Here is a 24,241-nt window from a genome sequence, read left to right as displayed (position 1 = left end):
CGGTTTTCTAATGTTCAATCATTTATTACTCGTACCGTCTGCTTTACTTTTATTCCTGTTCCTCCTCGTAGTTTTATATAACCTGGCTACGAATTTAATTTGTAAATATGGCATCTTATCGAAAATCGATTGGGAATTCTTTGGTGGAAATTTGATTCTGATCCAACGTTTGGTCCCTCGCGATGAAATCTAGAAAGGAACGCATTAGAACGATCATCCTGTGCAAAACAACACATTCGCCTGGGGAAACGGCTATCGTGAAAACTAGAATAAAGAAACGCGTTCGAACTTTTTTACTCCGAAATCCGAAATTCCTTGGTTTCTCTACGATTTCACTGTTCCTTATTCGCTCGGACGGATTTTTCCACAGTAGGAGTATAAAGGCGTGTGTTGCTTCCAAGCTCAATCAGCTAAACCGGTCTGTTCTAGAAACTCTTTGCGAGAATGGTTTTCAAACGAAATGTTTATCGCCAGCGAAACTTCGTAGACGGAAATTTTTCGCACGATGAAAAGCAATGTACGCACCATCGGTCGCTGAAATCGAGAGCAAACAAGACGCTCCGCTAATCCGCGGCGTGTATCGCAAACCAAACACGTATCTTTACTTTCGAACGAATCCGATTTTATATAAATGGAACCAGATTTCATCGAGCCTGGGTCACTGCCTATCGTCGTCATTTTATACACGGAGCCGACATTAAATTCCGTGGGAAATACAATTTTCTTATTCATATCGTGGAACATGATGTGTATTTAAACACGCGAGTCGATGATTGGCTACGATGTTAATGTCTCCTATTTTTTTTTTACTCCCGTGAAAATGGTTCTCGAGGGAAATGGCAAAATTTATGACGCGAACATTATAACGTCAGCCTCGGGAACGACGTCGTCGTCGTCGTCGGTTTTACAACGTTCCATCTTTTCCTTTTTTCACGATTTCCATCTTAATTATTTTCCTCGTCGAGCTAACATATTTCGTTGCTGTGAAAATTCAATTCCGATCGGCGGTGATTCCTGTTTCTGAAGCGGTGAAATTATAACATCGCAGCACGTGGCAGCGACGCGTTCGCGAATTCGTGCATTTAAGAGCTTAAGGAGACGGTGAATAAATATCCAGTCTGGTGTTCCGTGTTCACGGGCGAACGAGCAAACTTTATCGCGATTTTATTTCAATTTTCTCCTTGGGAATAAAAGGGGCTGGACCTCGAGGAGAAGATCCGTTGCTTGCTTTTTTGTCCGAGTTAAATCCTCTACGGAAACCGTTTCACCATTGTAACTTGTCCCCCAACTTATTTTTTTGCCGAGGCACGATTTATGATGCGCCACCCTCCTTCGTGATACACCCGGATTCGTATAATGTATCCATTTTCCGAGGACCGCCATCAAACCAGCCGAATGGTCAGCGATAATGGGTAACCGCAATGGGGGAACAGTTTTTCTCGCGCCGCCGCCGCGGCGATTAATATCGGACGACGAGGAAATTATTAGAGGTGTTGTTCAACCGGGCGTAAAAGGGGAAACCGCGTTCGTTAAATTTTATTTAGCCCAGCGTGATCTCGCCCGGTGTGTAAAAAAGAAACGGAACGCTTTTACGGTTTTTATTAACGAGGTAGAAACCAATGAGCGGGATGCCGCGAAAAACGTTTGCCAAGGCGCTCGTACCAGAGGTTGTGACTATATTTTACAAAGGGGGTTAACGCAGCCTGGCTATACTTCACGTTACGGGGTATTAGGCGGCTTAAAGACGCTACGGCTTCGTGAAATAGAGCGGAGCACTGTTCCTTTACATTCGCATCAACCGGGGAGAACGTTTAAACGAGTTCCCAACGACGGGGTGACCGTGAACGGGCGCAGCGTGATCCGCCATGAAAACCGACCGTTTTCGGAGATACGCCCTTAAGAAGGGGCTGTCGAGACAGATCCTGCCAGGAATTTTATGTACCGGCGTTCTTCTTTATCTGTACTCTGGGACGCGCGTGCTCCTCGACGTTTGATTCGATCTCGAGAACGGAGGAAGAACAAAAAGCCAGCTTCAATGATATAAATCGATAAAACTTTTCGCCACTCGGGTCCGCTCCTCTATCTACTGGATTTTGTCCAAACCCTTTTTATCTCTAGGGTCAAGAGAAGAAATTAGCATATCGTACTAAGCTAACAAAGCTGCGGCATTATCGTATAAGCTTTAGCACACGACAATCGACAGTTTCAAATAAAACTATTAGAACTGTGAAACGTTTTCGTTGTTCCACGACGTTATTTATAAAAGTCGTCTTCCGATCCAATGGATTTAAAAAATGTGCACCGCGTCTCTTAATAAATCGTCCCCTGCAAAATGTTCGGACTGTTCCTTTTGTGCTGGCCTCGTATTATGTTCGGTTCGCTTGTCGCGCGGATAACCAGATTAAAACAATGTTCGGTTTTCTTACGGTTACGACGGGTGATGAATCCGAACGGGGACACCCGCTCGTTTTGTCACCGTGGGTGATGTATAGGAGAATGGACGCAGTTCGGTTAAACGCGTCGCAGCCGGCTCGAGATTTCCGCTTTTCGTAGTGATTCATTGCAGTTAGGACGCGTTCGACGACGCCACTCGTCACGGAACAAGCGGGGACAATGGAGAGCCGCAAGAAGGAATTAACCGGCGCGAACTTTATCATGGTTAACTGCGGTGTCTGTCCCAACGAACGAATTCGTCGATTTCCAACGAGTTATTCCCATGATAGAGGTCGTAAAATCGCACGTAATCCTCGGATTAAAAATGTCCTGTGAGAGAGTTAGCTTCACAGTTCTCCGTTACCATATTCATTTATAAGATTGTTCCATTTTATTCGGTATCTTGTTATTTCATATCTCCTACGTTATTTAGTGTTAAGTTCGAATTTTTATTTCATTTTAAACGATTTGCCAGCAAGTACACTCGGTAGATTGAATAGGTGTTTCTTCCCGTTTGGTACGGAAGTTCCTCGAGTAGAGGAAAGTTGATCGATGGCGGAGGCAGATCGTGGGTGGTCTTTAACGCCATTTCGGTTCAAGGACAAGCAGTGTCTTGCCGCAATTAATGGCTTCCGTTGCAGAGAGACGCACCTCCGTTCGGGCCTTTAGAGTATTTCGATGTTCCACGAAACACGGAGACGGCAGAGGGGCGGTCGTTCTTGATTTACGTGGGATCGCATTAAACGGTTCTTTGATGGCCCCTTACCTCCTGAGTGGTTGATAACTTGATTTGCTCGTCCACTTTGGAACTCAGCCACGACTTCCTTTTCTCCGAACAGAACGATCTTCAGCGTTTTCTCCCTCACTCGTTACTTTTTGCCGTGCTACAGTTTCACCCTGGAACCCCTTCGGAACTTCGGGCGCGACAAGAACGTCCCCGACCCGGATACGAGGGGAGCGCGGGGATGGGCGTTAATAAAAATGTGGGACATCTTCGGAGGGTCGATTCTAACCTGATACTACGTTCACCGGTGAGAACATTGGCGCGCCGATGCTGAAGGCCCATTGTGAAATCGCGAAACGCAAGAAGCACCTTTTCGCCGCGCGTCGAGAAAAAGTTTTTATTGCGATTCTGCGAAACTTGGCGCAAGTAAGAAAGTCGACGACGCGCTTTAAATTGCAGCCCGTCGGCAGTGAATTGGTGGTTACAGGTAACGAGACAGCGAGGAGGAAATTGTTAAAAAAGATTCTGCAGAAAAAAAAGAAATATCGCTACTGGGTCAGCGCATTTTCGTGTTCTCGCGCGATCAAACTTTTCATCGAAACCTTCCCAATCTGACTCTCCTCCGAACTCCGCTCGTTTCACTCGGATACAAGATGTCTCCGTTATTCGACTTCCAACAACTGCCGAAAGTTCGACTGCGGATAACTGAGATCGATAACGGACATTGCGTTCGATATCGATTGCCCATCAGGCCGAAGGCAATCAGAGATTACGCTAATAATTCACCAGTCGTACATGAATCATGCCGCTTATTAGCAAGAATGATGATTCGCGGCTTCCTGATTATTAGACGGTGAATAATGAAAGGATTTTGCGACTATTATATTCTATACGGTCTCTTAAAGTCGTGCAAGGATAAAATTCTCGTGGCGAGTTCGGGATTATTTATTTGCTGAAATAATGTTGATTTTTACTGAATTTATGTGGAGACACCGTGTGCCCCGTGGTTTTCAACGGAATGGACACGCGATGGAATAAATAGGCCGCGTTTCCGGAGTAATTAGAAAAGAAGTTGCGCCCTTTGGTCTCGTTATCTCGAGGGAGATCGAGCGTATCCGTTTAACGAACTGCTGCTCCAGCCATTCTCTCCGTAACCCCGCGGAACGGAAGTGGGTTCGATCGGCGTTTCATCCGAAGCGAATGCTTATTCAACCTCCAACCGACTGTGATCTCATTAACGTGGCCGAGTAGCTCCTGCTTAAAACTGTCCCACATTTCATAATGATACCTACTGGTGTCACCGCGTGTGCCAGCAATTAAAAAAGGTTCCATCCGTGCAATTAGGACCTCCTTCCGATGCCCGGATTCACCCGGAAGGGCTACTTGGCCCGTTTGCCATGAAACTCCCCGATCACCGGGCGCATCAGTCCGGTGAAAGAAAGAATTTAAAAAAAAAGTGGGAGACGAGAGGGAACCGTGTTCGCGTTATATAGCAGATCCATTGACTTCGACTTTCCGTTCCAGTTTCCAACCGGTCACGAGACCGGCAGAATCTGTGCTTCACAGCCGAGCGGATCTCGCCTTAAGTCGAGAGAGAAACGTTATCGCCCGCCTACCGTTTTCAGAACTTTTCACCCTCCTGACCCATTCCCTTTCTTAGAGAATTTCACTCGATCCCAACACTCCACCGATTCGTTTTTATTGATCTTTCATAGATACGCTGGATGAATCGTCCTTATATATTTAATTGGGTTTCGGGACGCCCCGCGAATCGCTTATGGAATTTTGGTTCGTGATTGTTTCGGTAATCAGTACACGCATTCAGGATTTTAGCATTAGTCGCGATTGTGTGCGTTTTCGTTGCGCAGATTCATATAAATCCAGATTTACATCGCGCATGCATAGAGGGGACAAGCAATCTCGGGTATCCGCGTTATATCGGGCACGGGCTCGGGCAGTCTTCTCCCTCGATCGTTCATCAATTCTGCGACCAATTCCAGTCGTCCACCGCAGATGCAACGCGCATCGTATCTATATCGCTTTGGGCGATTTCGTCTTCACCGGTTCTCGGCGTTAACTTCGGATTGTTCCAATTAAACTTTGATCGGAGACCCTCTGTCGAAAACGCAACTCGAACACTGACCTTTGTGCTCCTCGTCGATGGTGCTCGAAAAGTTTCGACGATCCGTTCGTCGTCGAGTCGAGAATTGTTGAGTTTAACGAGTTGGAAGCGTTGAGCCAAGAAGTCGACGGGACTAAGAATGGTCCTCAACAATAACAACCGATTACGCACTTGAAACAACAAGGGTGGACATAATTTGTAGAAATCATTGCGATTCGAAATGGCACCCGACGAAACTTGCTGGAATTCCGTAACAGGTTATTGACGTTCGGTTCGGATAATTGGGTGTCGTAATTTACGTCCAGCGCTTAATACGCGGTAATCGCTTCGCTCGGATGTAATGGTGGCTTGTGATGGGCCAGTCTCTTTAATGACTGGTTACAGTCCCTTGTTCGTCACTTAGCGTGAACAGATTCGATTCCCGACACAGCCCTTTGTCCCCACCGGAATTTTCCATTATTCTTTAGTGAAGGGCGCTATCAGATCGCTAGTAGAAATTACGCAGGATAATCCAAATGCAATCTCGCGGGACGGTTAACATTTTTTTCTTTCAATATATGCTCCATTAGGCTCTTTCGATTCGATGGTTACCAGGGCGATGCTCTGACAACGATTTCTCAAATTTTACAGTCGTCTAGATTCCCGAGGATTACGATATGTATAGCAGAATATTCGTTAATGTTCGAATTAAAGATCTTTCACGATGCAGTTTCCCTAAGTACGGCGTTAAGAGGACGATTTCACGTGCGGAACCGTTTTCTTATCAGGGCGTAGAGCAATTGTAGCTCTCTTGCCGCTTATCGGACCCCAACCGCGGAGGAAAGAATATTATCGGGGAAAATGTATACTTTTAAGCACGTATTCAGCGCACGTTGTAACAATTCAAGCTCGGGACAGCTTAGTAACCCACGAGTATCACGTAAAGCCGAGGAAAAATAAGGCATCGATATCTGATTGCGTATGATTTATGAGCTACTCAGTCGTGACCCGTTCCGCGACGCATTATTTTATTTGAAAAATACATTCGGAACAAGTTGTTTAACACTAGAAAGATTGAAACTTAGTATATACCTTAAAAAAATAATTTATGCATTATTATTTGTACATTTGCTCAAAAGCAGTCAAAATGACTTCCTTGGGCAATCTAGTGTTAATATTTTTTTAGTTCCCCGTTTTACGAACGTGCGCGCGCGATTCGGATCTATCGTTTCCAAAACTCGGCCGAGGACCAGCGATCGTGGATACTATTTTCGTTCATCAGAAGAAGATTTCGGTGTACAGCCTCGCCGACCCTGACTCAATTTCGAGCACGACCCAGCTGTCCTCGTTTGCCTAATCCGACGCATTTTCAAATGTTTTGATCTAAATAAGCTTGAAGAGAGAATAATTTCTCTATTTCCCTACTACTTCCTACCTTTTAGTTTGGACAGTAAGATTTAGGCATAAAATAATTGATACTCCTTTAATCTCATTGAATTTAGTATTTGACGAAACTCGGTGTATGAAAATTTTATTCGCCCTCTCGAAGCTTTTTTAGCGATTTTAGATGACAGTTTTTATTGACTCACCCCGGATATTTGACTCAAGTATTCCTAATCATGAAGTCAAAAGAAAAAGGTACTCGATCATCTTGGAGGAATCAGTTTTTGCAGTTCGATGAAATATTTCTCGGGAGGCGAATCGGTTTCCAGTCGCCCCATCCCAAGATTTATCGATTCGTTATCGAGGCGCGCGACCACGGTTAGGTGGAACGCGCACGGACCCCGGTCATGATTTATTATTTCGACCCGCATTCGTCGGATCGTTTTATGCAATTACTCTTCTCTGGGCGTCGCGTCGCGTCGACGGGAACGTCGAGAACGGGTAAGAGCATCGGTTGTTGTTTGCTTGTCGCGGACCGTAATGCGTTTCCATTAAGCAGGGAATCGGCATTCGTTGACGATACACCACCCGAGGGCTATTAATTTCATCTGCTGCTCGTTTATTAGCAATTCGTCGCCGTGTTTGTATCCGCGGGGGAGGAAAAAATTGTTCGCGTCTCTATTGTACTTCGATGAAAAATTCTCCGGAATTCTTTCGCGAATCGTCGAACCGTTGGCTATAGCGTCGAGCTTTGCTGCCCGGAATTCGCAAACTTTCTTCCGCAGACCACGAGTTGCGACGAGAGCCAGCTTCTACATACATACGAATGGAGTCGGAGTCAGGCGACGCGCGCAGTTACCGTAGCCGAGTTAATTTCTCGAGTTAGGCGAGATAAGTGGGGACCGGGTTCAACAATAAATTTATTCCCTTTGATGTAAAGGACCGTTTCCCCGATGCTTCGTGCCGCGAATGCAGAACGCCCGCTCGGAGCTGGTTTTGCAAGGCGATTTTTCCACCTACATATATACAGTACCCAAGAATTTAAAGATTTTTAAGTATTCAACGTCGGGAGAATCGCGAGGTAGCTTGAACGTCTTAGGATAATCCAAGGTTCACTTTTTTGACTTAAAGAATGGAGATTGACCCACCTTCCAAAACCCTCGTGCACTCGGTGAAGTTCGGATAGTTATCCGGATAATTCGGGCTATAAAATTCTTGCTTGGCCTCGTCCCCCACCGTGAATTTCTCACACGCGTCTGGAACATGTCTCATCTGACGTCGTATCACGTCCCTCGCGATAAACGGGTTCGGCGTCGTGCTGACGGTCTTTCCGGTTTTCCAACCGGCTTCCCGCGTCGTCACTATCTGCACACACATTTACAAATCTCGTGATAATTAGTCGCATTTAAAACGTGTAACGTCATAACTTTTATAAAAATAAAATAAAACGTTTATGTAAGTTTTAAAAATTCAGGTAGAAACTTTTCATCAAAAGCTTGCAAGCTTTTATACATGGCAAGCAATTTAATAATACAATTTTTGCTATGAATGCATAAAATTCGCAGTTTAATATGAAACAATCGAAAATCTATGGAATGAGCAATAATCCTCTAATACCCAGGTGCGTAATTAAATGAGGACTCAACGTCGCTCTAGGCCGTGTCGCGACAGCACTAAATTATGCATAGTTATCTGGCTGCGACATTATCGGTCACGTGGAAAATGCATCACACAATTCGCATTAACTGATTATCAATCCATTAATTATCGTTTAGAAAAAATTCTGATAACAGGACGATTTGCTATGCCGGACTAATGACGGATTATTAATAATAATCCAATTTTTTACTTGTATTCACGTATCATTTTATGATTGCTATAATACGAATTCCTTATCGAAAGTCGAAGCGACTGAGGTTAACAGGTGAAATCTGATACACGACTTACGTTGTCAAAATCTCCAGTGGAAGAGTTTTCCATGAGGCTGGATGCTTCTGGCGTCGACTGGATAAACGACCGCGGGGCGGATAGATTTATCATCCGCCTCGTGTTCGGGGCAGTGCCAGAGATCTTCGCTTTTCCTTCGTCATTTTCCGTGCGCGACGTCGTCATCTCCATCTCCTCCGGGCTGACCTGTCCTACCAATTCCACGGCGACTCGTGCCCCGGGGCTGGTGAGACCGTCCGCGTGCCAGGAAGTTGTCTGACGGAATTTCTCGATGGATTTCGTCTCCCCCGCGGCCCGTTCCGTGCTGGCCGACCACCAGGATAAACTCCGGTTGCTGCTCCGCAATGATTCCTCCCTCTCGCGTGTGGCTTCCGCGGCCGTCCCAGTGACTGTAACATAAATCGACCAACAAAACTCGTTATTGACTGCCATTTCCGAGCCACGATCCAAGAAAAGTGGTTTGAGTCTTATCCATATGAATTTGGGATAGTTTGTTCTTCCCCGGTATGAACCTAAGTTCTATGAAGCCGAATCATTTTTTAATACGTGTATTCGCTATGTTAATGTTTGTATAAAGCAAGCCAGAACAAATGTTTCACGCGATAAATCGTCTCGGTGAATTCGACAGCGAGGATCTTATCGTCAACAGCAGTTGTCGGGATTGATTTGATTGCCAGGCGAGAATACTTGCTAGTCGATTTAACATTCGTTAACATTCGTGTCCGCGCGTAATCCTTCGGAATTGCATTCCGAAAATTTCCATCGGCAATAGGTTTTTTCCCGCGAGAGTAATTTTCGTTGCGAGCCTGGGGATAATTCGTTGGGAAATAGTTTAAGGCAATCGAACGAGGAAACTGCTGTCTCTCTCGCGAGGGAGAGCGAGAGTGGACGAGAGCCTGTAAAACTCAGCGAAAAACGCGGATCAACCCCACGTTTTCACATTTCTTCTATTTTTCCCGTCCGTTTTTTCCAGGCTGTCAACGCAGATTCGAGTTTGACAGCGGCCGACGCACAAACGAAACCGGATTCCACTCGAACCGTTAAGTGAATTTGTCATCGACTTGCGTGCCCGCTTTACTCGAAAGGCCATCGCCGAAAACTAGCCCGCATGAATTCATGTTTGAAACCACCGGGAAAAATATCGCGATCGCGTCGAATGAAAACCGCGGCGTCCTTTCAGTCCTCTCTAATTCCTTGTATAATATTTTTTTTACGTAATTCTTTTTACGCTAGACTAATATCGCGAGCTTTCTTCTGAAAGAAGAGGGACTTGAAAGGAAACAAGCATTTCCCGCCCTCTTGTCAACAGCGAATGCAGACGACAAGATTCATAAAGGCTCCGTTTCAAAGGAGCTTGATTTAGAGATTCATGATACGGTCGGACATTTTCTTTCTTTCTATTTACCGACTGCATTTTAATTATTTAGAATCTTAAAGCTTTTGCGTGCCGGATCACATTTCCTTTCCGCGGTTTTCATTTCTCATACTTTTTCTCTATAGTCTAGTAGGACCATCACTTATTCAAGCAAACATATGAATATTATAAATTCAGAACGATTGAAAATAGGAAAGCTTTTGGACGTCAGATCATAAAATTTAAGATTTGCTCTCATGTATAGATTTTGTTGTTAACATTTATTATCCGCAGTTTATTAGAACAATTGGTCAGTGGAAATATTCCCGGATGAAGAACATTCTTCCCATACATTTCTCATTTCGAGAACAATTTAATCAACCAGACGCCCGTTATTTTGTCTCGCCGTCGGACCGTTAATTTGCATCTGGATTCTCTTTTTTTCTCGCGTCCCGTGCTATATGAATTGAGTCATGACCGACGGCCGTAACCAAGCCACCTGTCCGTGGTACTCGCAAATTTCATTAGCAAATATTAGCGCCGGAAGACCGTTTCCTTCGCCGTTTTACCATGCCGAGAAAAAAAGCTGCGTTCTGAGAGTTCCCCGGCGAAAACGAAATTATTCACCGCTTACGATTAAATCGCGATACTTTTTTTCCACCCGCGCGTTATTATAAATTTCTCTTCGTACTATAGTTCTCATTTAAATAGTATATGCTTTTTTAATGGCAATTTCATTTCTCTTAAACGGCAATTGAAATTTTCAAGCACGGTCGAAACAAGTGGCAGCGGATGGGAGAGTCTGCGGTGCCACTTGCCAGGTTGCGCTTTGACCAGTGAGTCTTGCACTGTCGAGACGCATCACTGACATCACGAGTTCCTCGAATCTCGAGAAATTTATTAGGTGTACCGCTTCCACGGTTGTACACGTTTGTTCATAAGCCTTGGGACGGATTATAAAACACATAACCGAGTAAGACATTGCAATTAGGAATTAGGTTGAGAAAATAAATAATGAAAATTGTTATTCATTTTTTACTTGCAGTACAATTTTATTTATTGTATAATTGTATTATTGTACATTGTATGATCTGTTATATTATTTGTTGCACGTTGGTATGTGAATTATTTAATGATTTACTATAATCTTTTAACTAAAATAGAATATTTGTCAGATTTCTTGATAAACCTTTTGGACAAAGATGTATGCTGGCCACGTAAATCTGATCTTTGCGCGCAGATCTCTCTTCGCTTTACCCGTTGCTCGGAGTGCCTATGTTGGATTCAAAAACACGGCTTGTCTTCTATTCACGCATTATCCTTTCCTTTCCGCGCGGCGTAAGATTCCGTCGGGTTGTTTACGACCCGCTGCTTTTTCTCCTTCGGGATTCCGTTCCCTCCCTCGTACGCGCTTTTCATTTTTCCAACCTTCCACCGTAATTGTTTTGGGCGCCGTGAATTCCACGCTTTATCTCTTATCTCGTCGTTCGTATGGTTTTTAGCCTCTGTTTGCGTTCGGAACCATTATTGCTGTAGTAGATAGAAACGGGAAGAAATATTTGCGCAACCGTTATCTACTACCATGTAATTGCATTTCGATGTTCATACATTGAATTCTGTACCCTTTCCCGTTCCCTCACCCTTCGCTCCCGAAAAAATTGGACTAGCCACCGGAATCGACGTTATCGAAATACCAACGATCGGCAGATGGTTAAGGATTCCAAAGAGCTCGGCGATAATTCGCTTGTACAAATTGCCAGGTGGGGTTCAACTATTTATATTAGCTACAGAGCGATGTCAGGCTACGCTGGTTCGAGCTAGGTATTACCTTCTATTTATAATTTCCCACGGGACACCAGTTTGCGGCAATGGGAACGTCTGGCCCCACGGGCCACGCCTGTGTTTCTTTTCCCTTTTGTGCAATTTCATTTGCTACCAATTCATTTCGCCGCGGTCAAGCTCGCGCGACACTTATTCAATTAATTAGTGGCATAATTAATAGAACGAGTTAACCCGATATTGTAATTCCTAGAAATGTTCGACTTTTCACGTTTCTCATTGGACGACTTCAGTCCTTCGGGTTCAGAGCTTGGGAAGAATGTCGAAATTATGTCTCTTATTTATTCAAAAGAATGATCGCGAAAGGCAGCTGAAAATGTTGCATCGAGCGTGCAATGACGAGATTCATTGGGCTAGAATATTTGATTTAATCAACGATTTCAATAGAATGAATTACGAATAATCATTGTTTGCGGTATCGAACGCAAGACCAGATTCTGTTCTGCAACGTACAACATGATGACTGATCGTTAGCCGACTTGAAACAAATAGACGTCTAGACTCGTTTACTGTTCGCGAATTAATTAATCGTGGAGGTGGCAGGTGTTCCGCGTTCGATGCTCGTAACGCCATTTACCATTAATATTTCGAGACATGAGAGCTAATTAAAGCCGTACGAAAACCGGAAAACGAGCGGCGAACAAATATTTGCCGATTCAAAATCATAATAACGTATGAACAAGCGTGTACAACTATCGACACGAATTTACCATCGCGTTCATTACCAGCGTTTCAATGCAACGCAAAAAAGTATTCATCGTCAGCAATGATTAATTATTCCATGGAAACATTTCGGTCGGTCGGTGATATTTTTATTTATCGAAATCAAGCGCATTATCCAATTATTTCCTCACCTGACACGTTTTAGTAAGACAAGCATTGTGCATTTTGTTTCTTGCATTTTTAATACCAGCATTTAACACTAGATTGCCCAAGGAAGTAATTTTGACTGCTTTTGGGCAAATGTACAAATAATAATGCATAAATTATTTTTTTTCCCAAGTGAAGTAAATTTTTTTTATTGTTAACATTTACTAATAACTTGTTATATGACTGTAAATAATATAAAAAATATTAAAAATTAATTTTAGACAAATTTCTTTACACATTATTCTTTCACAATGCAGTCATTTTTACTGCTTTGGGCAATATAGGTATATACTAAGTTTCAGTCTTTCTAGTGTTAATCGTGATTACCAGGCAGATTGAAAATGTACTCACTCTTTAATTCAATTAATTATGCATCGTTTTATTGAATATCTGCGTTTCGTTCACAGTCGACCACACGATCTACCCTCACTTTGATTTTTAATGCAGCAGATTATGCACTTTGTTTCACTGAACTTCTAATCCTAGTATGGAATCTATTTGCTCTTCGAAAGTTGCAGCATTCCTGCCGCTTTTATCCCAGGGGTAGCAATGCGAGCAGCGCGATGAAACCCTCGGTGATAAATCGAAAAAGTTTCGCGGAGGAAATCCTTTTGAATATCGTAGGGACTAGGGTTTCGCGGAAAAGAATCTTTTCTAAAAAGATGTATCTACGGTGATCATATTTAATGGAAAATAAAGAATAAAAAAGAGATTTCATGACAGAAAGCAGCGTGTTTATTTTATGCATGAAATTTAGTAATCGGTACATTCTTGGAAAAATATTCTACATACTTGGAAAAATTTCATTTTTATATTTTTCCAAGGAATTTAATTGAATTGAATTTGAGTTTCAAAAATTCATGGATCGTGTCGTCATCGAATTTAAAAAATAGTTGTCTACTTAGGAGAAGCAATGAATTTTAATTGACGAGCAGCGAATTAAAGGACGCCTGGCTAACGTATGTCCAGCTTGTTACCCATTGATATCATCGTTTCGGGTATTGGTGCGCTATTACTTCGCGGAATTTCGACGAGAACGAGAAGGGATCGCAGTCTCCGACGGTATGTGTTAGATGGCGATTAAAACTTGTTGCGCAGCTATACGCAGAAATGTTACACAAATTGGGAACTTGGCTAACTCGCTCGAGAAACTAGCTGTTAGATTTATACGTCGCGCGGCGAGATAGAATTACCGACTTAACTTTCGAGGAATTCCCCCTTCCACCGCCCCGCGAGAATGGCTGTTACGCTGAAAAACCGCCTAAGCGCGCCTTAAATATTCTCTCCCCCACTTGTAAAATTATTTCTTTCTTTATGAACCTGTAATCCGGTAGAATGTATTTTACCACGAAATGGAAACCACGCGGTAGGTATATATTTCTAGGCAATAGAAAAAGTATCCGGGGATGCTGTGAGACGTATTCAATGCAGCGAAACCCCGTGTACAATTTTATTGTTCCGAGTACCTTCTGACGAAAATTCCGTCGAATTTTTCCGCCACGGACGTCAACCCATCGAATACGTGCACGCGTGTACGTGTGTTCAACGAGCGCGCGGAGAATTCCATTTCCTTGGCTACACGTGCGCGCCGCGAAATTGTGCCCATAAAAGGCTGAGGACACGCTCGATGGAACAACGGAGACAGTGTTCCAATCGCGATCGATTTACAATTATTTGCAAGATTAACAACCTTAAATAATCCGCCTGGAGTATTCGTGGGTCTTTTTGTGATGTATTATAACCCTTCAACGAAGATAATAATTAATAGAATGCTTTCATAGTTTATAAGCAGTTGGAAGTGGTGTAAGACTTATGAACAGGGATGTACAAATTGGGAACGATATTTAGGATCCCGACCGCGTACACGTAAGCAAAAACTATGTTCGCCAATAAATTATGAAGTTTTATCCGTGGTCAGCCGTGAAATACGGGGGGTGGGTCCGGGGCGCGAAGCCAAGACGATGAAACCGCTCCTGACCCTTCGTTAAAATCCGAGCGTCGGCTGATTTATATTTTTCGCTGTCCGAAATTTTATTCAATACGGAATACTCGTTCTTCCCCGGCTGCCATTAATTATTCCTGGCCATTATCGTTCGTAGATATTTCATCGCTCGACGTAGAAACCGCTATTCGTATGTCTCTATTGATTATGATATTCCCGGAGAAGAACGACCCTCTCGAGATTCACGCCGCGTAAATCAGTTCTACGCGGCTCACGAAACAGACTGTTCTCTTCTCCTGATCTATCAAAGCGTCTCAACGTCAAAGTTCTTGCTCATAAATACGAACGAAGTCTCTCACGAAGCTTGTCGTCTAGCCATTTCTATTCGACTCCCATCCATCGCTCGATGCTCTCAGCGGCGCGCATGCATCAAACGCTGTCTCCGAAAGTTTTATCCGACACTAAAATGTCGGTAAGCAAAAATCGATAACGTCTTAACGATTGATTCTTCTTCTTCCCGGGCGAAGTTCCGGGGCGGTTTTGCTCCAGAGATTTGTTTCCCCGTACGATTGCATGCGAAGAACCTCGACCGAAGCAACTTCCGTATTGCCGAGGCTCGGCTATTGCAAATTGGCTCGGGAATGCGATGAATCTTCGCGTTTCAGAAACTTTCCAATACCGCGTCTCGGTTTATTGTTTCGGGAGAGGATTTCAAACGCGAGTACCTCGGTTCTTGATCAGAAATCACGCTAGCCGGTCGTGGTAAGTCACTGTGCAAAGATTTAGTTGTTGTCCTTGAAGTTAGTACGTTAGGAACGAACGAGATTATTTTAACCGTCAGAATATCGCGAAATTCTCTTTAAGAACGGGTCTTCTAATTTTTCAAAGGAGAATTCCATAAATCTTCCTTTGAAATTACATTTAAAAAGTATCACAGCACATGACAAAAATTGCGAATAATTATACGGCTGCTTTGAAATGAGTTTGGTGCTCGCGCTGTCCGAAGTATAATTTAACGAAGCAAACGCATCGAGCTCGCTTAATTGGTCCGAGTATATTCGGCTTCTTTCCCACCGACAGGCGGGGATAGGATTTCCTGATTCCCAAATGGTTTTCCCTTGTTCTGAATTTCCCAGTCCCGTCCGACTTAATTAAATTCTTCACGGTCCGTTTTCACCTATAAAATGTATCGGCAAAAAACTATGAACAGGCAGTAGCCCGTGCGAAAAAATAACCGGTCGGATTTATCGTTGATCTATTCTCCTCAAGCGATACCGTATGTTCGAGGAATCACGAGCTGAATCGTTGTCTAAGGCTGAATACGCAGATTTCCCCGGCTCTGCACAATCCGAAAGGTACATATATCTCGTGCCCTTCGTATCCCACGGGATAAGAGACTCAAGGGACTTAGCGGCGTGACGAGTCACGCGAACTTGAACCGACTATAACCCGCGCTTGCTCGGGAACATTATTTAAAACTCGTTCGAAAGACTCTGTAATGAAGTACAAATTGATTGCGTCGAGTAAAGCACAAACGCCTCGACTTATTCATTTCCATTCGGTTTAATTATTTAACGGGAGATTGGCTGCCTTCCTGATCCGGCGCGGCACCAGATTGTGCCACAGGGAAAATTTATGCCGCATTTACCTACCGATGTTTTCTTCCCCTCTCAGGAAATTTTCTGAAATTAAGATTCCTTTCTCAGTGCTTCCCATCCCTTCCCCTGGTCCATTAAAATGTAGTAGCCGACGCTGCCGTTACCAACTTTCTCTTATTCTATCAAAAATTCACGGATCCTTGCCCGGACCCGATCCGCCTCCGCGGCTAACCAGGTTGCGCGTTTTATATCTTCTCCTCCCTCTCACACGGCCAGCCGGGTCCATTGTTTCGACAATTCGACGGAGAACCGGTAATCGGCGCAGGTTTTCGCGAGAGTGGCTACACCGGAACTGGGTGGACGTTTCCGTGGGAAAACCGGGCACGAAGCCATCGGTACCAGCGCAACGTTAGATCTGGTTCCGCTCGAATCTCGGTCGAAGCTCCCACCTACATCTACCCATCCACCGTCTTCCGCGACGTGTGCCTCCATCCATCTTTTTCGCTGACTCGCCCTGCCCACCAGCGACGATTTATAATGGAGAATCCTCTCTCCCTCGAGGGAGAGAGATTTCTACGAGATCCGTGCAATCCCCGTGAACCCATTAGCGGTGCGACGTTAATTGCGCGAAGGTCAACGTAACCCACTTTGAAACAGTAGTTTAATAATGACTACGGTTTATAATCACTCCAACGATTCACTGACTTATGAATGACGTTGCCAAAACAAACACATACAACATTTTTATTACGTTCAATTAATTTCGTTCCCGGGTAATCTTTTATTTTTTACTCAAAACTTATTTTCATCGCACCCACGTATGAAATATCTTGCAATAATCAATTTGCAGTTTATGCATTTATTCGTTAAATAGTTGTTCCTAAACTGAAAAGCGTTTTGCTTGGAAATTATTTAATAGGTAGATGAGGTGAAGATAAATTTTGGAAGAATAGAATGTTTTCCCAGAAACAGAATCCAGCCTAATGTTGTTGTTGCACGCTTTCGTTAAACTTCCATGGTGGGAACGAAGTTCGAGTGCAAATCACGAAGTGTAAGCCGTGTACCGTGTATGGTTTCGCGGTAACGAATTCGTCTTCTGGAAAGCGAAAGACGGGGAGGACGGGAAGCAGACCCCGAAGAGATTAGCATGCTTAGTAGAAGGGAAAACGGGTGGGGTAAGAAGCACAGTTGGCAGCGTCGGGGATGCGCTCTAAAGTCTACCCTCTGAATTTAATGGACTCTACCGGTTGTTTGCGAGTACTTAGACGCTCGCGGTTAAGTATTTAACGGCCATCTAGGTTTTCGAACTCCGGTGACGCGATTCGTTGTCATTTAATGCGCAGATAATCGGTTTCGCGGGGACAATAAATTGGTCTCGTCCAACGGTTTCCGCGGTCGAAATTGCGACACGGGCAACTTTCGGAAACGAAATTTCCGCGTGACGCGACGCTCCCATCGTCTATAACTTCCCCGGGGAATACCGGCGATTAAATTCTGAAACGAGCGTGCGTGGAACGCTCGCAAACGCTTCCTCTCGGACCACGACACGCTCGACTTCGTTCCTAAAATCGTTGACAATGCCCGGTATGCGCGAGTTCTAAATATATGCATGTATACAGGAGGTCGCGTCGCGTTGCTCTCTCCCGCTTTTCCTTCGGACGGTCCGCCGTTTCCTCTTTTCCTCTCGAACGCTCGCATAATGGTCTGTTCACACTTACCGTAAGGACCTGAACGACGAAAATTTGAGCTCGTTAGATGTCTCCGCCGTTAGACACAGCGTCGTACTGGGAAGTTCGAGGTATAAGGCGAAGCATGTAAAAGGGGGTTCAGAAAGCGCCGATGATATCTTCGCCAAACGAGTGCGAGGACTAATCTAGAAGTATGGAGGTAAACTATTTTCGTCGTTACGATGAATGTGAACAAACCATAACGCGTACCGTCGAATCTCGCGAATGCCGAGACTTGCATTACCTCCAGTTTTCTTCCCCTTATTTTTATCGTCTATGCGCGTTCTTGCAAAGTTTCGCGAAACTCGAGTTTGTCCGACGGCATTCGCGGAATTTTGCGAGTCAAGTTTTCAAGCCCGGGAACGAACGGGCGAGCGAGATGAATGACACGCGAGTAGAACGCAGCTGCTCGTTAAATTCACTGAATTATATAACGCGCTATTCAATCTTTTTCAATTAGGTTCTCGACCAAGCAAGTGATTGGACGATCACTTTCCCGCGCAGGTTCGCAATAATACGCGCGCGCAAAATATTTGGTTTGCCACCGAATACGGTTTTCACGAAAAAGTCGGGTATAGTAATCTGCAGCGAAGGCTGCGTAAATATTTCTCGTCCCACGGTCATCTCTAAAAATATCATGACCCGAGGAAGACGTTCCGCGTTTCATATATACACGGGAGTTTTAACAATGTACCCGTTGTGTAAACAGCGTATGCATTCGGTCGAGTAGTCCAGAAGCGAAGTGGGCAACGTGAAACCGACAAAAATTGTCGCGTCATTTAGGACGGACGAAGAACAAAGGGGTTGGAACGCGAGTATGTGAACAAACTTTCCTAGGAAACGCTTGAAAACTTAAACTGCTCCTTTTAGAAGGGAGTTTCTTTCCTCGCAAACGCGGCCGACTTTTCAGTGCCGACGAACAGGTTGGAAGTGTTCCCCAGTTAACACGGCAGAGTTTATTCCGCGTTAAGGGGTTGGGCAGAGTAGAAAAAAAAAATGTACAAGTGCCACTTTTACCCCCGTCGCGAAATTCGCGATGGAACGCAGGGGTTAATAGTCCCACGAGCATCCCGGCGTTCCAGCGAAAACAATTAAACCGTCAAGTCGGTGTGTGTTATGATGTTTAAAATAATTGAAGAAGATATTATTCTAAAGGCAAATTTGACGCGGATGGCTTTGACGGACGTATGTATATCGCGTTCCCGATTTAAATTCCGCGCGATGCTCTTTTCCGATGTGTTGCGTAAAATCCTTCCACTCGGCCGGATTAATTCCTTTCGTAATCAAATTAAAAGCCCGGTGCCGTGGAACAAGCGTGTATCGCGTTCGGAACGAGATTAATTAGCGCGCGTCCTGCCCGACTATTATTCGTAATCAAACACGGAATCGCAACTTTCCTGGAATTAATATTCCCCGAGCGCACAGAAGGAAAGTTTTCGACTCACGTGGAAAAGTTCCCTGGCGTCCGAACCGACCCGTATCCGGACTGTTGTCGCGGAGTGAAAAGCGCTTCGCGGTGAGACACGTCTATCGTTTTCTGGCGTAGTTTGCACGCGCCCGCGCCGCTGAAATTTATGCGGGAGAAAGTCAAGCTCATAGTCGGACACGGTTACGAACGACCTGTGGAACGCGCCGTGGTTTTCATCCCGCGCCACCAAACGAACTGCACGATCGATCGACTGAAGTTCGATCCTCGGTTATAGATAATCGTACAACAGTCTTCGATTTCTTCCCGGTCGATGGCACCCGATTGGATTACGCGTTATAATAATGGGCGAACAATTACGTCAATTGCAGGTGTCACTGTTCGCTTATCAGAATTATGGTAATGTCGCGGCGGTTATTATGGTCGTGTTTTGGTTTGGTTTGGTAGCCGCGATTATTTATAGCGAAATGCGTTTTGCGATCGTGCCAAGCGTGCTAATGCGCGACTAATGCGAGCGCGCCGGCAAATACGATCATTAGGCCCGTGTCCGAACCGGGGTTGCTTCGTATTCGGACTCGTATCGAATGAAAAAGAAATCGATAACACTCGTTCCCTCGATTCCCTGTCATCGTAACGCTTTTTCAATTCCTCGAATTTCGAAGGTGCAACGCGGAAATAGAAAAAGGATATTGTTGAATATATTATTTGTTATCTTATTAATACATGAGACATTATAGTCGTTTAGTTTTCCAATGGAAACTATGAGAAGATAGTTGATGTAATAAACTTTTCTCAGCCGGCATGAATGGATAAGTGCGAATCGTTGCTAACCAGTCTCACTCGGGAATCGATATTCATGGCCGAGGGAATTCCCGCTCCACTTTACAAATTCGAACGAATCCTTGGGAACAAATAAAAACGTCGTAAACTTGCGAAGTTGGACGATCGGAGTACGAAAATGGGGAACAGGGAATGAAAAATATTCCCAAAGACACACACGTTTTCCATGAAAACGGGCCGTGTGCACGCAGAGTTTCCCGCAACTAGGAAACTCAGCTTTTCCGAGCGTCTACGATAAGGAGGGAATAAAAACGGAAGACGAACACGTTCCCTCTTTAGCGCTCGATAAAGAGAAGGTGCGTCTCCGAGCGGCCGCCGAGGAATAATGGAATCGGGCATTATCGGAATATACGCTCGTCTCAATAAAGTTCCGCTCGTAAAAAGAAAAAAGCGTTGGCTGCGCTTGTCCGGGAAGCCGGATAATCCGCTAGAAAATGGTCGAGTCAGTTTGCTCGCGAACGAGACGCTCGACATGTGTTGGCTAACTCCGTTCATAAACAGGCTTATAAATATGTATTAAAAAATTTCATTCATAACGGCTCGGACGTTGACCCGTCTTGGCCCATGCCAAACCCGTCTAGACAATCCAAACGCGATTCGAGGGAAATAACCCTTTAATTCCTAGTCCAACGACTTCGAACTTCGTAATCTAAAGTTCCAGTTTTGCAATCTTCCAGATTTTAGTTTGAACGGTTTCTGGAAGAGCTCGCGGGTATGATTGATTTCCCCGGTTTCCTTGTTTGCATATCAAAGCACGGTAAATAAAACGGTCAGCGGAATATCAAGGGAGCCAGAATATAAAAGTTAGTTTTGACCGCGTTGAATTTCGGCAGTCTGTGCCGCACGGAAATTCCGTGGAACGCGCAGTGGAAAATGAATTTCGAAATAAAAGTCATGCGCCTCTGCGACTGTGTCGACGCGAACGACAAAGGGAGATCTTAATGTCCATTAATGTAGCAACTGAATTTCCAGCGGCGGGACCGAACGCAAATGATAAATCATTCGTTTGAGCCGGGCAAAGCTCGGGGGTTGAACTGCGAGGCCTCGCTAGAGCCTCCAGCAACATCAATTTTGACTCAGAGTCCCTTTAAGGCTCGATTTACTGTGGCGTTGCTACCATGCGATGCGTGCACTCAAGATATTCCGTGTCTCATTAAAAGATTCTGAATCCCATCGCGTAATCAATTACATTTTCCAGTTACCTGGACCGTCTATTTCGTTGAAATGCCGAATTCATCAGTACCTTCCCGATCGCACAGTATTGCAACGTTGAGTGCGTAACGAAGTGGGGAACATTTGCAATTTCATGTGCTGAATTTTACCCGGATGCATCTGGAAATCGTGTACGGGAAATTATTTAAAAAAATCCGAAACTCGAACTATGTTAAGCAAACATTTACAATAATTTTATCGTGCCATTCAATGAGGAGTAACTGTGGATGAGAAAACTCGTGTTTCAATTTAAACGGGTAAAATGATCATTAACGTGTCTGATTAAAATTGCAAAATCTCGAATTTCCCCTTTTATAACAGAAATGTAGATTGGCGCATAGTTTCTACGCCAGAGCCTAGCCGGAAGTTATTAATGTGAACTGAAAGCTACGCTTTTTGTAGATATTTCTTATGTGCATATTTACGCGTACGCTTTTTACCATGTACGAATGTTTGCATTTGCTGGAAATGCAACTACTGTTTGCATAACCGGTCTATCTCAAGCTACGTTTCTTTTTATGTGGATCATTTCTTAAAGCGAATCGACAGGAACCAAGGGAGTGAGAGACAGAGTTATAGAAATTGAAAATTTTTATGGAAAATTGATCCACGTTCCAATTTTATCCGCCGATCGATTATTAGCTGGTCGAGGAGTAGATTGCCAGACGGAATGGAGAGAGAGGATTACCGTGGTGCGATGTACTACTCCTTGAAATACCGAGCACAAAGGGGAAGGATTCCGGATTGCTGTAGGAAATCGAAAGGTCGATGGTAACGAGACCATTGGCTGACCTGCACCACACGTACAGGGTGTCTCACGTAACTCGTAATCAATATTTCGAGTATTGGAAAAATTTAAACGAGCCGTTTGACATTAAATGCATATAAAAGGTTCATGACGAAAATTGCGATTATCCAGAACCGAGGAAATTCGTTTTAATTCCCGTATTCGATGGAACTGTGCCCGCACATTGGTGACATCCTGTAGATCGTCGTTTGCCACTGTTCTAGATCGCGATAGGATTCTTTTTTTTTCGACGCTTTCTTTTTTCCGTTCAGACATGAAATATTGCGACGCCACCAGCGACAACTCTATTTTTATGACCGGGACGTCTAGCGTGGACTTCCGGTCGAGGGCCCTAAAGCCATTTCATCGCGGCCAAGTTCGTCTCTCTCGTTCTCTCCCTCGTTCTTCACACCCGATTGAAGCTCAGCACGAAACGCGCTCTTATCGTTGGCCCCTTTAAACGTTGGCCACGGAAATTCGTCGAATGCGATTATCGAATAAACGCGGTCGAACGCCAAAGCTCAAGCGACCCCGAAAGCACTGACAGCTTCCCCCCTCCCTCTCTCTCTCTCTCTCTATCGTCTATTTTCGAGTCGGGAATAATCGAAACTGATACGCTCAGGCGCATGTTGTACGATCAGGATCATTCATCATACTCGGCGACAGGACCAGGTCGTTATTTTGATATTTTCAAGGAAAGTCCGGTGATCGTAACTCATTCGAGGTCCTTCGGTTTCAATCATCGTCGGCAACGTAGCATTGAAACTGGCACGAAATCACGGGGTTTACGATTTCCTGTTACCGTTCCTCTCGCGTGAATTTCAACCCTTGCGGTTTCCCCGGCTCGAACCGCCGCTGAAAGCGTGGCCATGCCTCGTTATAGTTGGAAAATCGTACGCGTGAAACGTTCTGTTTATTGGACGCCCTGCGAAACTGTACCAGTCGCGTCGGTCCTTAAGCTAGCTCTTTCGCTCGCGAGGACTACAAACTTGCGGGTCGCGACAATCCGATAGAATTACGCGACCGTGTAACGAGTCCGTGTATTAACGGCCCTATTTTCCTTTTATGTAACCTGCGGCTGCCATGCGCCAAGATTAAATTCACGTGAAATGAGAAAATTCTGTACTGGTTCATTATGGGTTCAGTCGTTTATTAATAAGTAGATTGTGTATTCTTACGCAGAATGGAGATGGCCAAAATAGTTTTACTTTATTAATTATCCTAGTTTCCGCTTTCCTCCTAACATTTTCTACATACATTTTTATCCATTGCACTCCGTTATTGAAAATTCATAAAAATCCGTGATCTATTAATTATGGAAATGGAAATCTAACGCTGGTTTCAGCGAGAGGTGTCAGAATTTTATTCACGGATCTGTTCTACATCTGATCCATGTGATGCATTACTATCCCGTCCCATCATCAATCACACTACAGGATTCGTGTTACATTCAGAAAATGGATGAACAAAAACGTAACTGCAGTGCGTTACACGACTCTGTCCGCGTACTGTTAATTAATCCGCAGTTTCGTTCGATCAGCGTTTAGCCGTGTAGTTTTTCCTCGAAACAGCCGCGGTTCAATTTGAGTTGGAATTACCTTTGTTTGCTCGGCTGGGCCACAATTAGTTTGCCCGTGTATATCAGCGACCAGTAACCGGATCGGAAGTTAGTGTCTGTGGAAACTTAATCCATCACGATTGTCGCTAATTTCCTCACTATTATACTCTGCCGCGCATTATCCCGCGGGAAGAGTAAGATAAATTTCGAGGATCCGACTTCCCGCCGGCTGTTCGCCTCGGGGCGTTTCCTACCTTCCGAGATAAGTTAACGAATTTTTCACGCGCATTTTTACCGTCCTCTGGGAGAGGAACTGCGGATCGTCTTGATCGTTTCGTCGCCACGTTTTTCAACTGCACCCGACCGATTAATTCTCACGGCGGCTGGTTTAAGGATGTATTGGCTATACAGTCAATCCCAAAAGTTTATGCACTCTAGAAATGCATTTTTTAAAAAGAAATCAGACGTCGGAAGAACATTGCTAATAATAAACAACAAAA

At 44.4% G+C, this 24,241-nt stretch overlaps 1 protein-coding gene across 5 annotated transcripts in view; it reads right to left on the bottom strand.

The window, feature by feature from the left end:
- The window catches only part of Neto (Neuropilin and tolloid-like), a 72,405-nt gene that overhangs the window by 20,160 nt on the left and 28,004 nt on the right, over positions 1 to 24,241 (bottom strand). For all 5 annotated transcript variants that reach the window (XR_003389066.1, XM_018023349.2, XM_018023347.2 and 2 more), the window contains 2 exons: positions 8,589 to 8,977; positions 7,790 to 8,006 (listed from right to left, as the gene is read on the bottom strand). Coding sequence is in view for 4 of the 5 variants with exons in the window: in XM_018023349.2 (XP_017878838.1) it covers positions 7,790 to 8,006; positions 8,589 to 8,977 (606 nt within the window). In the remaining variant the exon portion in view is untranslated. The remainder of the gene's footprint in view (positions 1 to 7,789; positions 8,007 to 8,588; positions 8,978 to 24,241) is intronic.

Source organism: Ceratina calcarata, unplaced genomic scaffold, assembly GCF_001652005.2.
Source record: "Ceratina calcarata isolate Rehan_Ccalc_2016 unplaced genomic scaffold, ASM165200v1 scaffold301.2, whole genome shotgun sequence".
Taxonomy (NCBI): Eukaryota; Metazoa; Arthropoda; class Insecta; order Hymenoptera; family Apidae; genus Ceratina; species Ceratina calcarata.
The sequence above is the reverse complement of the archived record's forward strand: the minus strand, read 5'-3'. Positions and strand labels throughout refer to the sequence as shown.